Raw genomic sequence first — 15637 nt, 5'->3', positions numbered from 1 at the left:
AGGCTGAGGCGGACGGATAACAAGGTCAAGAGATTGAGCTGACCAACCTGGCCAACATGGTGAAACCCTGTATTGGCTAAAAATACAAAAATTAGCTGGGCTTGATGGTGCGGACCTGTAGTCCCAGCTACTTAGGAGGCTGAGGCAGGAGAATCACTTGAACCTGGGAGGCGGAGATTGCAGTGAGCTGAGATTGTGCCACTGCACTCCAGTCTGGTGACACAGCGAGACTCTGTCTCAAAAAAAAAAAAAAAAAAAAAGAGGTACCTAAAAAAGAGGAAAATTTTGGGTAGAGAATAAACTGCTCCTGAAACTAAGAATGATCCTAGAAAGAGGCTGGACCTTCGAATGGAAACTCCTTCAATTTCCTGCCACCAAATCTATTAATTCTTGTATTCACACTCATCCTGTCCTCCCTCCAGGTAGGTGAAGGTGATATTTCTCCTCCTATCCAAAGCTAATTTGCTCATATGTGTTTTCATACTGATTGTACTGTCTTTATCTTGTATCTTCAACTTCTTTCTCCACTGGATTATTCCTAATAACATTCAAACATGCTAAATATCCTTTCTTGAATCCATGTCACCTTCCAGCTATAAATACTCTTTCACTTTCTTACTGATAGTGACAAGAGGCAGATAAATTCCCAGGCAGACATAGACGGGTCCCAGTGAAACCTGACCTTCAAGCCAAAGACAGTTTGAAGCCTGAAAACCGAGTTGCTGGTTCCTGATAGAGTCCATGACCTGAGTGAGAACTTCTATCTCCGTCTTACCGTCTCTCTCCATTGGTTCCTTTTGGATGATGGCTTTTAACCAATTAAGTGGTGCTTTTTCCAAACCCACCCATTGACCAATCAGCATGCACTCCCCCATTCAAAGACCGTAAAAAACCCACACTAAGCCTCACAGACAGCTACCCACTTCCGGTCCCTTCTAGGAGCTCAGAGCTTTCCTTCTGCCACTCAATATAATTCTTCTCTTCTCTGCTTTACTCACTCTCTGGTGTCCACACATCTCATTTCTCTTGGTCATGGGACAAGGACCCGGAACTTACTGAATTGTGGGTGGTGGGAATGAAAGGGCTGTGACACCCTTGGTCAGCTCACCAAGCTGTGGGCAGCGAGAATAAAAGAGCCATAACATGCTCCCGCTTGCTAGACTACAGAAGAAAGAGAGTTGTAACATGCTTCTGCTCGTTGAACTACAGGAGTGAACAGCTGTAACATTTCTGGGGGCTCAGACCTCAGGAATTCCTGAGCAGGAGATGTAACATCCCTTAGGGCTCTGCGATTGCTAGCATCTCTGAGTTTTTGGGTGCCACCGTGTTCCCTCTGTCTAGATGCCACACCCAACACAGAAGCTGCTCGCTGCATGCCTAGTCCAGTCATGGGCTGAGCATGGAGCTGGGCACAGCATGGAGGTAGGCACAGGATCTGAGCAGGTGGGAGCCAAGTGCAGCCTACCAGGCTGAGCAGGTGGAGCAAGCCCAGTGGGCCAGAGCAAGGCCCAAACAGAGGCGGCAGTGGCCACAGAGATTTCTGGCTGACAAAGCAGCACCGAAGGAATCCTGTAGCATTTACTTCTCAGTCTCCTCCAATCAGTCTTCAGCCTCCACCATTCTACCATAACTGATACAATCATACCAGTGACCTCCTTGTTGCTATATTTAATAGACATCTGTCACCCCTATCTTAATCTCCCACTCAGTAACATTTATCACACTGAATGAATCCCTTCTTGAAATCCTCTTGGTATCCAAGATAGCACTATTACCACTTTGGCCATTCCTTCTTAGTCTTATTTGTGGGCTTTTCCTCTTTGCCTGTCTTTTAAATCCTGGCACTCCTTGAAGTTTGAACCTATCCTCCTACCCCACTTTTTTTTTTTAACTTTACTCTTATCTTATTAGCTTTTAGTTATCTATCTTCATTTCATGGCTTATTGCTACCCATATACTAATGACTACAGATCTATATCTATAGTGCAAACATTTCTTCTAAGCTCTAATCCTGTATTTCCAAATAACTGTTTGGTAACTCCAATTAAATATTCCAACTACATATAAAATGCAACATGTTCAAAACTAAATTTATCAGCATTGCCCCAAACTGGCTTTTCCTCAGTATCTCAGTTAATGACCCCACTGCCTACCCAGCTGCTCAAGGTTCAGAACACTACATTAAACCTTGACTTATCTTCTCCCTCACTTAACATATGTAACCATTCTAAGGTTTGTTAATTCAACCAGGGCCAGATTAGGGTGAACTGAGTGAGGCACTCATCTCAAGCACCAAATTTAAGCAAATATCAAAAAAGTCAGTAATCAAAATAAATATTATCCTTGCCTCACCTGAACACAATCCTTTCTCTACATTATAGAAACATCATTGAGAAATTAAAATCTAGCAATTATTCATCTGTTAAAATGTTTTGAGAGTTCCCCACTCTCCCTCACAATGAAGTTCTAATTCCTTACTGGTTTAAAAGGCCCTTCATTATCTGGTTTCTGGCACTTTCTCCTCTTTATCATTCTCATTCATGCTTTAGGTAATCCGAATGCCTTTAAAGCTGTTAAACATGTCATGCTATTTCTCAGCCTCTTGTCTTACAGCTACTGCATCCTCTTTCTGTATCACTTATAATTTCTTTATTGATTAACTGCTGTTCGGCCCTTAGGTCTCACCTTAAATGTCATTTCTTTAGGCAAACTTTTTACAACCCCCAAAGTATTATTTATTTATTTATTTATTATTTTATTCATTTATTTATTTATGAGATGGGGCTTGTTCTGTTGCCCAGGCTGAAGTGCAGTAGCACAATCATGGCTCACTGCAGCCTTGACCTTCCAGGCTCAAGCGATCCTCCCATCTCAGCTCCCAAATAGTTGGGATCATAGGTGTGTGCCATCATATTCCACTAATTTTTTTTTTTTTTTTTTTTTGAGACAGAGTCTCGCTCTGCCGCCCAGGTTGGAGTGCAGTGGCCCGATCTCAGCTCACTGCAAGCTCCGCCTCCCGGGTTTACGCCATTCTCCTGCCTCAGCCTCCCGAATAGCTGGGACTACAGGTGCCTGCCACCTCGCCTGGCTAGTTTTTTTGTATTTTTTAGTAGAGACGGGGTTTCACCGTGTTAGCCAGGATGGTCTCGATCTCCTGACCTCGTGATCCACCCGCCTTGGCCTCCCAAAGTGCTGGGATTACAGGCTTGAGCCACCGCGCCCGGCCATATTCCACTAATTTTTAAATGTTTGTATAGGTGGAGTCATGCTATGTTGTCCAGGATGGTCTCAAACTCCTGAGCTCACGCAATACTCCTGCCTCGGCCTCCCACAGGTGTGAGCCACTGTGCCCGGTCCCTCAAGGTCTTAATTAAACATTCCTTCTATGTGGTTCCCATAGCTCTCTCTGTACTTTCCTGGATCATACTATGTTGATCTGGGAAATACTGATCATACTATATTGTAAATTCCTTTTACTTGTTTGCCTTCCTCTCCCTACTGAACTACATAGTTCTTTGGGAACATGAACTCTCCAGGTATCCAATTCACCAATGTGATCCCAATACCTAGCACATAATATGGCACACAACAGGTTCATTAAATGTTGGTTAAATAAATGAGTGAATGAAAAAATGAATTAATTGGCTGGGCGCGGTGGCTCATGCCTATAATCCTAGCACTTTGGGAGGCCGAGGCAGGTGGATCACAAGGTCAGGAGATCGAGACCATCCTGGCTAACACGGTAAAACTCCGTCTCTACTAAAAGCACAAAAAATTAGCCAGGCATGGTGGCGGGTGCCTGTAGTCCCAGCTATTTGGAAGGCTGAGGCAGGAGAATGGCATGAACCCAGGAGGCAGAGCTTGCAGTGAGCCAAGATCATGCCACTGCACTCCAGCCTGGGTGACAGAGTGAGACTCTGTCTCAAAAAAGAAAAAAAAAAAAAAAAGAAATTAATTATAGTAAAAGATCAGAGAATTGAGTTATTGATTAGTACCCAGAAAACTGAAGCTGCTGACTAACAATGACAGCTAGCACTTAACACTTCATAATTTATAAAACATTTCATTTATATCATTTCTTTTTTATCTTCATAATTACTCTGTTATGTAAATATTATTATCATGCAAATATTCGGGGAAATATGTGGCTTTGAATGAAGAAGGAAGTAGGGAATATATTATCACAGCTCACCTATAATAAATTTCCTTGGCATTGGGAATTCTGAGTACTACTAACACCACCCTCCCATCCACTCCCTGTTAGAAAATACACTGAACATTGAGTCTCTGGGCTGTTTTTCCTCTGTTGAGCTCTTTATGGGTTTGCACTGGATATCTTCCAGGGGGGTGTCACGCTGAGGCTCAGAGTGAGAACAGGTTTCCAGGTCAATGATTAGAAATAATCATGCCCAAGTTTTCCCTCAGGCTGTGTAAAATAAGGAACACCACATCCCTCTTCTCTTCCAGGACTGGGTTCTCAGGGATAAAAAGAATGCCACTTGATTTAAGTTGCATTAATTTTCACCTACTTATTCACCTCCTCTTATTCTCTTTACTCAAGGGCAGACTCTTTGGGGGCACTACAGGGGGGCACTACAGAGCAGGGCAGAAATGGCTAAACCTAGAAGCTGTTTTAAAAGGCTTAGAGAATTTAAAATCTTTTCCAATTACCAGATAAATAAGTATGATATGAAGTAAACTAGTTTGAAAGAGGGTTATCGTCCTTGCTTCCCTATATATTGTAGTGTAGAGCAGTGGATCTCCACCTTGACTATACATTAGAATGACCCGAGATACTAAGAAATGCCCAAGTCCCTGACTTGCCCAGAGTTTGATCTTTTTTAAGGCTCCCCAGAAAGCATCTATGCAAACTTGGACACTTTTCTTGAAGTTTCTGACTTCATTCAGAATCTACCTCCAAAGTTGAGGGGAAACCCTTACAATAACTGTTACCCAATAGGCCCTAGTGTGAGGATTGAATGAAACAGCTTGTGTAAAGTGCCTACATGATGCTTTACATGTGTCAGGTATCAATGATTATTAGTTTCCTTTGCTTCACTGCACTTACCAAGTGCAATTACCATGAGCAATCCTGGAACTCCAAAAGCCAATGCATAGCAGTCTTCTCCAAAACACTGCACATCTCCTAAAGAAAATGGGATGTGAGGAGGAAAGTAATTCTGAGTCTTGAATATTTGATGTTTTGTTCTACGAGTTCAGGTTGTCAAATAAACCTGAGCTTGTAGAATAGACATAACCATCCTCTTTCCTCCCATCACCCAATCCATAATTCTTCTTTTGGGCCAGACAAATCAAGACTAAAATAAATTTTCACAGGTTATCAAGCTCTTATAAAAGGAGACGATGGACAGGAGAAAGCCTTGAACAGCTTTTTGGCTGACCAGAGCAAAGCCTTTTCCCATCAGAAAAAATCCTAACCTCTCAGCATGGGTGTGATAAATGTAGAAATCAAGCTCCCTGCATTGATGGACAGGTAGAAGACTGAGAAGTATCTAGTCCGTTCCTCTGCCTGAAACAAACAGGATAAAACATTAGTGCAATGTGTCCCCTAGCTCCAGCCCCATTCCATGTTCAGATTCAGAGCTGAAGGTACATACAAAGAGAAGGATTCAGATATTGCCTCCATAATACCTGAATTTCATATTATTAATAGATATTTAAAAACATGGCTGGCTGACCCCAATCATTTACTCACCTTTCAAACTCCAGAGCAGCTTTAACATTCTTTTCCTCCCTTTGCATAGGTTAAAAATAATCTTCTTGTCTTCAGTGCCACTACTGTGTCCTGTATATAACTATTTGAATATTAATGTCTTTGCATTAAATGTCTGCATTTGTGTGTGTGTGTGTGTGTTTTGTTTTTGTTTTTGTTTTTCTGAAATGGAGTCTCACTCTGTCGCCCAGGCTGGAGTGCAGTGGCGCAATCTCAGCTCACTGCAAACTCCGCCTCCCGGGCTCAAGCCATTCTCCTGCCTCTGCCTCCTGTAAATGTCTGTTTTGTCAGTATGTTGTGAGTTTCTTTAGAGCAGAAATTTTGTCTTACTAATTTCTGTAATCCCCAGTACCTTGCATAGCATCTGACCTATATTAGGGACTCGATAAATGTTTATTGACTGTATTAACTAAGTGAATGCCTGATTTAGTTAAATAATAGATTTTGTGGTAGGAGTGTGTGGTAGGAATAGTACCAGAACATAGGACAGTGGAGTCAACTGTTAATGAAGCAGGATAGTTCACCTAGTACTTAAGGGAGATCTGCCAGAGAGTCTAAAAAGAAATCAGCAGGCTTAGAAGTGGCTAGTAGAAACCTGGAGGCGGATTCGTCCTACTAAGTGAAATATCTTTGTGGAGCAGTTATCAAATGAAACAACTTTCAAATAAAGTTGCTGATGTTTCATTCATTATACACCGACATGCTTCATTGACACCCCAGATCTCTCCCTGCCACATTAGAACAACAAGTCCTTCCCCATTGTCTATATATAGTGTGTTTTGTTTCCTCTCCTGGTTTCAATTTAAACCTTATTCCACTCATCTGATTTGTATAGTTCATCATACATAGGGTCCCACTTGCCAAAAGTTGGTTCTTTCTCCAAAGTCAGCAAGCAATTATGATCTATAGACTCTTGGACAGATAAAGAGTATAAAATAACCCAAATGGTCTGAAAGGTAAGAAAAACACTAGAAGACAGGACAGCATAGCAGAGGCAGAAAGAGATAATAGGCATTATATCAGGGTGGAAGAGGGAAAAGGAAAGAGAGAGAGAGAGTGGGGGGTGGGGAAAGAGAGAGAGAGAAGTGGTGAGGGGGAAAAAGAGAAACTGGAAAAAAGATAAACAGTTAGAGAAGAGGGAATGGATACATGAAGACAGACAAAACTGAAAACTGGAAACAAAAGTGAGGAAGCCAGAAATGTTGACAGATCTAGAAATAGACTACTTCCTTGTCTATTTGTCACTGCTTTCTCATCGAGGCCCATTTATTTTTCACCACTGGTAATGGAAAGTATTTAGGAAGAGAGGGAATGATCAGCCAGGGAAATTCATCTATAGACATTCATTATGTTTCCTTGCAATTGGTCATTTTCCCCTTTCATAGAATCTCAAAATGAGATGCTTAAATCATCTCTATACTACTCATCACCTCCCATTCCCAAAGTGCTTACCACATCTCTTCCTAAACACCTCAAGTTAGAGTAAACTTAACAATTGTTTGAAGTTTTTCCACCCATCAAGCAAAACACTGGCTTCTTGGAGGCTTTCACTCATTGGTCTTAGGTTTAATCACTGACATCCTTCCAGCAGCTATAAGCAGCTATAGTATTCTCCTTAATTCTTATCCAAACTAACTATCCCCGTTTCCTTCAACCTTTCCTCATAAGAAATGCCTTTTAGTTCATCTACCACCCTGGTCTCTTTCCTTTGAAACTGTTTCAGTTTTCCTCACTATTAATGACCAGTATCCAGCATTGAATACAACTGCTCAGGTAAGATCTGATCAGTAGATTACTTCAATCTTGGCAAATGGCTACCTGCCAGGTACCACTGTTAATGCTGGCTCTATAGTCTTGAAAATACAAAATAACAGGATTCTTACATGTTTTTCTTCAAACTGGTCTCCACCAAAAGCTGCCACACAGGGTTTGATGCCTCCTGTCCCCAAAGCTATTAGACTCAGGCCGACCAATGATAGGACTCTGAAATGGAGAGGTGAGAATGCCAACCATGTCGATACTAAATGCACCTGTAGAGATGGACTACATAGCTGCAGAGGGGAAAAAATGTGTACAAGGGCAAAGATTCCCTTCACGTTTCTACCCCGTGGGTACTTTCTATTTGCCTTTATTCCTAGGAGGTATTCATGGGCACTTACCATATTTATGATCCTTTGGCTTCTGCAAGAAAGTATGCATTACGTGGGAAGATTTCATCCCTGGTAGTTCCATTTACCCCTTACGAGCATCCGATAGAAACAGATACTGAAGGAACTCCAAAGTTAACACACTGGTTCCCAATCTTGTTTTAGTCAAAGGAGTACTTCAATAGAAAGACCTTTTAAGGACCCCGATCTCACATATCCTCACCAAAATTTTAAAAAATATATAAAATGTTCAAATTCATCATAACTAATAGCAACAGTGCCAAATTTGACGGGACACCAATGAGAAAGTCGTATTTATTAAATATCAAGGCCAGGTGCAGAGGCTACGCCAGCACTTTGAGAAGCCAAGGCGGGTGGATCACCTGAGGTCAGGAGTTCAAGATCAGCCTGGTCAACATGGTAAAACCCTGTCTCTACTAAAAATACAAAAATCAGCCAGGCGTGGTGGTGGGCACCTATAATCCCAGCTACTCGGGAGGCTGAGGTGGGAGAATCACTTGAACCCAGGAGGCAGAGACTTCAGTGAGCTGAAATCACCCCACTGTACTCCAGCCTGGGCAACAGAGCAAGACTCTGTCTAAAAACAAACAAACAAACAAAATTTCTAACTCATAGGATAAATACATGTACACAGGCACACAGGTGCATTATAACATGAATACATATAAACTGCTTCGTGAACAGCTATAATCCTCTCTACTGACTGAACAAACAGACATCAGAATTTATCAAATGCCTCTGATCCCATAAACATCAATAGCAACTGAAATATATGGAACTACACATAAATGTAAATATTCGAAGATTTGAGTATGACTTCTACAATTAATTATAAGGAAACATTATAGACTTTTTTTTTTAACTCTGGTAAAGTATAGTTGCATGGATGAATAAAAAGGTGAGGGAATATGTAGGGTGTGAAGGTTTTGTTTATTTTCAAGCATATGAAGAGGATACTAACTAGGCATTCTACAAGTCCCAAAAACAGATGAGCTCAGATAAAGCAGGAAAGAATTCAACTGGTCATAAGACTGTTTTTCTTAACCTCTTTTGTAGTAAAACTGTAGTTTGAAAATAAAGGGACATCTCTGGTAAGAAAATAGAAAATCATTTGTAACGAATGTTTGAGAAAAGTAGTTTAGTTGATTCCATGATTTTACTCACGTGTGTACCACTTGTCCTCCCAGTATTGGTAAGGCACCCAAGGACTTGATCACATGGCCAAGCACATACACCAAGGAGAGATAGATGATTGTCCTGTTGAGAGAGCTAAATCAGTGGGTCTAAAACCAGAACTGAGAGACTTGAACAACATAGACTTAGGTACTGTTCTCAGTGTGGGGATAAATGGAGGAGGAGGAGGAAGGAGTGGAGGAGGAAAGAATTATCTGAGAAATCCAAATAGAGACAATAATGGTGAATGAAGTAAACTGACTAGGAAAAAGGAGTGGAATTCTTCACTTTGTAGTGTTCAAGTTCCCTTCCTATACCCACCTTCCCCTTTCCCTCTACCCGCTCACTTCACACATACACAGAGAAACCCTACTTTGTACAGACATGACAAGAACAAGGTGGATTTGTAGCAAAAGTAACAATGTTTTAAAATGGGAGAACCAGTAGAAGAGGATATTTGGACCTTAGGCGTTTTTCTCAAGGAATGTCTTTTGCTGTAGGAAGCAAGAGGGGTCAAGGAAGAACTTCAGGTAGACAGGAATGGCTAACCCAAACGACTTCCTCAAAACTAAAGAAGCACTGGGAGGTAAAAAGCTCTCAGGTTCAGCCTGGGTAACTTGGATTCTTGGATTAATTGTAATCCTCACCACAGTTTCTTCAGGGACAAGTTAACAAGGGTAAGAAAGGAGTCAGGGACTTAGAATAGACTGTCCAGTGATAAAAACCATGCAGTTGGAAGGAACATTCTGTTGTATTGTTTTCTCAAAGAACTTGAACTGCAAATAGAAAGTAGAAGAATAAGGAACTCCGCTAAGAACATATAGAGAGATTCACACATTGGAATATGGCACACTACAACATATATTCCTTATGTGTACTACCACACCAGCATTCCTACATACAAGTAGAATGTTAGCATTATAATGAACCTTGGAAATTATACAGTTTACACCTGCAATTCTTAAGGTGTTATATGCTAATGTGGAATACAGAGAATAGAATGGAATAAAGATAGCAAAGAGAGGCCGGAGATGTCAGAACTCTCAGGATGTGGATTTCTCATTCTAAATGCCTAATCCTTGGGTTGGCTTTCTAGGGCAGGGACCTTAAAGGGTCTGGTGGGTAGGGGGCAGGAAGTTAGGTAACTAGGCTGGGCACGGTGACTCACGCCTGTAATCCCAGCACTTTGTGGGGCCAAGGCAGGTGGATCACGAGGTCAGGAGACGGAGACCATCCCGACCAACATGGTGAAACCCTGTCTCTACCAAAAATACAAAAATTAGCTGGACATAGGGACATGCGCCTATAATCCCAGCTATGCGGGAGGCTGAGGCAGGAGAATCGCTTGAACTAGGAAGTCAGAGGTTGCAGTGAGTCAAGAGATGGCGCCACTGCACTCCAGGCTGGTGAGAGAGCAAGACTCCACCTCCAAAAAAAAAAAAAAAAAAAAGAAGTTAGGTGACTAATGTAGGACTAATTAACATCAGGGGAGGGGACAAGCTTTCCCAAAAGATCTTGTAACATCTTCTAGAGAAATGTTCTCCTTGTTGTAATAAGAAGAATAAATAGCAAGAAAGGGAATAAAAAGGAACAGAAAAAAAAAATGCTAGCTATCATGAAACCCAAACAGGTGATCTATGTTAGATCATCATAGAGGGGAAAAAAAGGAGTTTGAGCCAGAGTGATATAGTCTGGGTAGTAAGATCAGTATCAAATTGATGGACTAAATCAGGGGCATCCAATCTTTTGGCTTCCCTGGGCCACATTGAAAGATGTATTGTCTTGGGCCACACATAAAATACACCAACACTAACAATAGTTGGTGAGCTAAAAAAAAAAAAAAAAAAAAAAAAAAAAAAATCTCATAATGTTTTAAGAAAGTTTACAAATTTGTATTGGGCCACATTCAAAGCTGTTCTGGGCTCCATGTGGCTTGCAGGCTGCAGGTTGGACAAGCTTGGACTAAATGAATGACAGAAGTGTAAGTGGTTTAGGAGGAAAATAGGCAACTTTATAGAAAAGAACGAAACAAAAAACAAAACAAAACAAAAAACAAAAAAATACCCTCATAGGAAATAGTTTAGATATGAAGGATATCAGAGAGGAAACTAATGGCAGGAAACTAATAGGAGGAGCAAGAAGTCAAGAGACCTGAAAATTCTGCATTTGAAATGAGATATTAAGGTCATTGTAATCCCAACCACAGGACACAGAAATGCTTTAGGTTGACTTCACTAATCCTTCAATTTTACAAATCAATCCAGACAGGTCAAATGACATTTCTAAACAGTGACTTTTGGGCCAGTTGCAGTGGCTCACCCCTGTAATCCCAGTACTTTGCGGGGCCGAGGTGGATGGATCACTTGAGGTCAAGAGCTCAAGATCAGCCTGGCCAACACGGTGAAAACTCACCTCCACAAAAAATACAAAAATTAGCCAGGCATGGTGGTGCGTGCCTGTAATCCCAGCTACTTGGGAGGCTGAGATGGGTGGATCACTTGAACCCAGGAGGCGGAGGTTGCAGTGAGCCAAGATCCCACACCACTGTACTCCAGCTTGGGAGACAGAATGACACTCCATCTCAAAGAAATAAAAAAATAAATAAAATAAATAAATAGAAATAAATAAACAGTGACTTTCTTTTATTGTAGAGATGAGGTCTTGCGATGCTGACCAGGCTGGTCTCAAACTCCTGGCCTTAAACAGTCCTCCTGCCTCAGCCTCCCAAAGTGCTGGGATTACAGACATGAGTCACTACACCTGGCCCCAAAGTGACATTTTAATTAGTATTAGGGTTAGGTGTAGAGCTTCTATATTTAACTCATAACCCAGCATTCCTTTGGTTCTATCACGAACAAGTTAATGTGGAAAAAGGAAATGGAAGAGAAAGAAGTAATATATTTTATTTCACCATAAGAATATAAAAAGCCAGAGCCATTTTTAATAGGAGCTTAGGAACTGAGAAGAGGTATATACAGAGGTTGAGAGTGTGTAGTGATGGAAGAGGAAGAGACCTTGCATGAAGAAAAGAAGATCAGTTCAGATCAGACAAAAAAGAGGAGAAAGGACGTACTATGCAGACCCACTGGGAGAAACAGAAAAGAAAAGTGTGGAGAAGACATTCAAAAGCATAATAACTCCAAGATGGCCAAATAGGAACAGCTCTGGTTTGTAGCTCCCAGCGTGGTCTATGCAGAAGACAGTGATTTCTGCATTTCCAACTAAGGTACATGGTACACCGCATTGGGACTGGTTGGACAGTGGGTGCAGCCCATGGAGAGTGAGCCAAAGCATGGTGGGGCATCGCCTCACCCAGGAAGCACAAGGGTTTGGTGGATTTCCCTTTTCTAGCCAAGGGAAGCCATGACAGACTGTACCTGGAAAATCGGGACACTCCCAACCAAATACTGTGCTTTTCCAATGATCTTAGCAAATGGCACACCAGGAGATTATATCCTGTGCCTGGCTCGGTGGGTCCCATGCTCACGGAGCCTTGCTCACTTCTAGCGCAGCAGTCTGAGATTGACCCGCGAGGCAGCAGCCTAGCAGGGGGAGGGGGCATCTGCCATTGCTGAGGCTTGAGTAGGTAAACAAAGCAGCCGGGGAAGCTTGAACTGGGTGGAGCCCACCACAGCTCTGCAAGGCCTGCTGCCTCCATAGACCCCAACTCTGGGGTCAGGGAATAGTGGAACTAAAGGCAGCAGAAACTTCTGCAGACTTAAACATCCCTGTCTGACAGCTCTGAAGACAGCAGTGGTTCTCCCAGCATGGTTTTTGAGCTCTGAGAAAGGACAGACTGCCTCCTCAAGTGGGTCCCTGAAGCATGTGTAGCCTAACTGGGAGACATCTCTCAGTGGGGACTGACTGACACCTCATACAGGCAGGTGCCCCTCTGGGACGAAGCTTACTGAGGAAGGATCAGGCAGCAATATTTGCTATTCTGCAATATTTGCTGTTCTGCAGGCTCCACTGGTGATACCTGGCAAACAGGGTTTGCAGTGGACCTCCAGCAAACTCCAACAGACTTGCAGCTGAGGGACCTGAATGTTAGAAGGAAAACTAACAAACAGAAAGAAATAGCATCAACATCAACAGAAAGTACATCCACACCAAAACCCCATCTGTAGGTCACCAGCATCAAAGACCAAAGGTAGATAAACCCACAAAGATGGGGAGAAACTAGAGCAGAAAAGCTGAAAATTCTAAAAGCCAGAGCACCTCTTCTCCTCCGAAGGATTGCAGCTCCTTGCCAACAATGGAACAAAGCTGGAAGGAGAATGATTTTGATGAACTGACAGAAGTAGGCTTCAGAAGGTTGGTAATAATAAACTTCTCCAAGATAAAGGAGGATGTTTGAACCCATTACAAGGAAGCTAAAAAACTTGGGAAAATATTAGATGAATGGCTAACTAGAATAAACACTGTAGAGAAGACCTTAAATGACCTGATGGAGCTGAAAACCATGGCACGAGAACTATGTGATGCATGCACAAGCTTCAATAGCCAATTCAAACAAGTGGAAGAAAGGGTATCAGTGATTGAACATCAAATAAATGAAATAAAGCAAGAAGAGAAGTTTAGAGAAAAAAGAGTAAAAAGAAATGAAGAAAGCCTCCAAGAATATAGGACTATGTGAAAACACCAAATCTACATTTGATTGGTGTACCTGAAAGTGACAGGGAGAATGGAACAAAGTTGGAAAACACTCTTCAGGATATTATCCAGGAGAACTTACCCAGTGTAGCAAGGCAGGCCAACATTCAAATTCAGGAAATACAGAGAACACCACAAAGATACTCCTTGAGAAGAACAACCCCGAGACACATAATTGTCAGATTCACCAAAGTTGAAACGAAGGAAAAAATGTTAAGGGCAGCCAGAGAGAAACGTCAGGTTACCCACAAAGGCAAGCCCATCAGACTAACAGCAGATCTCTTGACCAGAAGAGAGTGGGGGCCAATATTAAACATTCTTAAAGAAAAGAATTTTCAACCCAGAATTTCATATCCAGCCAAACTAAGCTTCACAAGTGAAGGAGAAATAAAATTCTTTACAGACAAGCAAATGCTGAGAGATTTTGTCACTACCAGGCCTGCCTTACAAGAGCTCCTGAAGGAAGCACTAAACATGGAAAGGAACAACCAGTACCAGGAACTGCAAAAACATGCCAATGCTAGAAAGAAACTGCATCAACTAACGGGCAAAGTAACCAACTAACATCATAATGACAGGATCAAATTCACACATAACAATATTAACCTTAAATGTAAATGGGCTGAATGCCCCAATTAAAAGACACAGACTGGCAAATTGGATAAAGAATCAAGACCCATCAGTGTGCTATATTCAGGAGACCCATCTCAAGTGCAGAGACACACATAGGCTCGAAATAAAGAGATGGAGGAAGATTTTCCCAATCTACCAAGCAAATGGAAAGCAAAAAAAAAAGCAGGGGTTGCAATCCTAGTCTCTGATAAAACAGACTTTAAACCAACAAAGATCAAAAGAGACAAGGAAGGCCATTACACAATGGTAAAGGGATCAATTCAACAAGAAGACCTAGCTATCCTGAATATATATACACCCACTACAGGAGCACCCAGATTCATAAAACAAGTCCTTAGAGACCTACAAAGAGACTTAGACTCCCACACAATAATAATGGAAGACTTTAACACCCCACTGTCAATATTAGACAGATCAATGAGACAGAAGGTTAACAAGGATATCCAGGACATGAACTCATCTCTGCACCAAGTGGACCTAATAAACATCTACAGAACTCTCCACTCCAAATCAACAGAATATACATTCTTCTTAGCACCACATGGCACTTATTCCAAAAGTGACCACATAGTTGGAAGTAAAGCACTCCTCAGCAAATGAAAAAGAACAGAAATCACAACAATCTGTCTCTCAGACCATAGTGCAATCAAATTAGAACTCAGGATTAAGAAACCCACTCAAAACCACATGACTACATAGAAACTGAACAACCTGCTTCTAAATGACTACTAGGTAAAAACGAAATGAAGGCAGAACTAAAGATGTTCTTTGAAACCAATGAAAACACTGGCTTTCAAATGTTGAAAGCCAAATTGACACAACATACCAGAATCTCTGGGACACATTTAAAGCAGTGTTTAGAGGGAAATTTATAGCACTAAATGTCCACAGGAGAAAGTTGGAAAGATCTAAAATTGACACCCTAACGTCACCATTAAAAGAACTAGAGAAGCAAGAGCAAACACATTCAAAAGTTAGCCAAAGGCAAGAAACAACTAAGATCAGAGCAGAACTCAAGGAGATAGAGTCCCTTTAAAAAAAACCAATGAATCCAGGAGCTGGATTTTTGAAAAGATCAACAAAATCGATAGACTGCTAGCAAGACTAATAAAGAAAAAAGAGAGAAGAATCAAATCGACACAATAAAAAATGATAAAGGGGATATCACCACCGATCCCATAGAAATACAAACTACCATCAGAGAATACTGTAAACACCTCTGTGCAAATAAACTAGAAAATCTAGAAGAAATGGATAAATTCCTGGACACATACAC

The 15637-nt window shown here is 41.5% G+C and overlaps 1 protein-coding gene across 2 annotated transcripts in view; it reads right to left on the bottom strand.

The window, feature by feature from the left end:
* Positions 1 to 15637, bottom strand: part of SLC15A2 (solute carrier family 15 member 2) — a 53045-nt gene that overhangs the window by 24972 nt on the left and 12436 nt on the right. For both annotated transcript variants that reach the window (XM_010370525.2, XM_030941800.1), the window contains exons 4-7: positions 9067 to 9159; positions 7618 to 7717; positions 5440 to 5530; positions 5069 to 5146 (exon numbers count right to left, since the gene is read on the bottom strand). In XM_010370525.2, the coding sequence (XP_010368827.1) occupies positions 5069 to 5146; positions 5440 to 5530; positions 7618 to 7717; positions 9067 to 9159 (362 nt within the window). The remainder of the gene's footprint in view (positions 1 to 5068; positions 5147 to 5439; positions 5531 to 7617; positions 7718 to 9066; positions 9160 to 15637) is intronic.

This window comes from Rhinopithecus roxellana, chromosome 1 (assembly GCF_007565055.1).
Source record: "Rhinopithecus roxellana isolate Shanxi Qingling chromosome 1, ASM756505v1, whole genome shotgun sequence".
In the NCBI taxonomy this organism is placed as follows: domain Eukaryota; kingdom Metazoa; phylum Chordata; class Mammalia; order Primates; family Cercopithecidae; genus Rhinopithecus; species Rhinopithecus roxellana.
The sequence above is the reverse complement of the archived record's forward strand: the minus strand, read 5'-3'. Positions and strand labels throughout refer to the sequence as shown.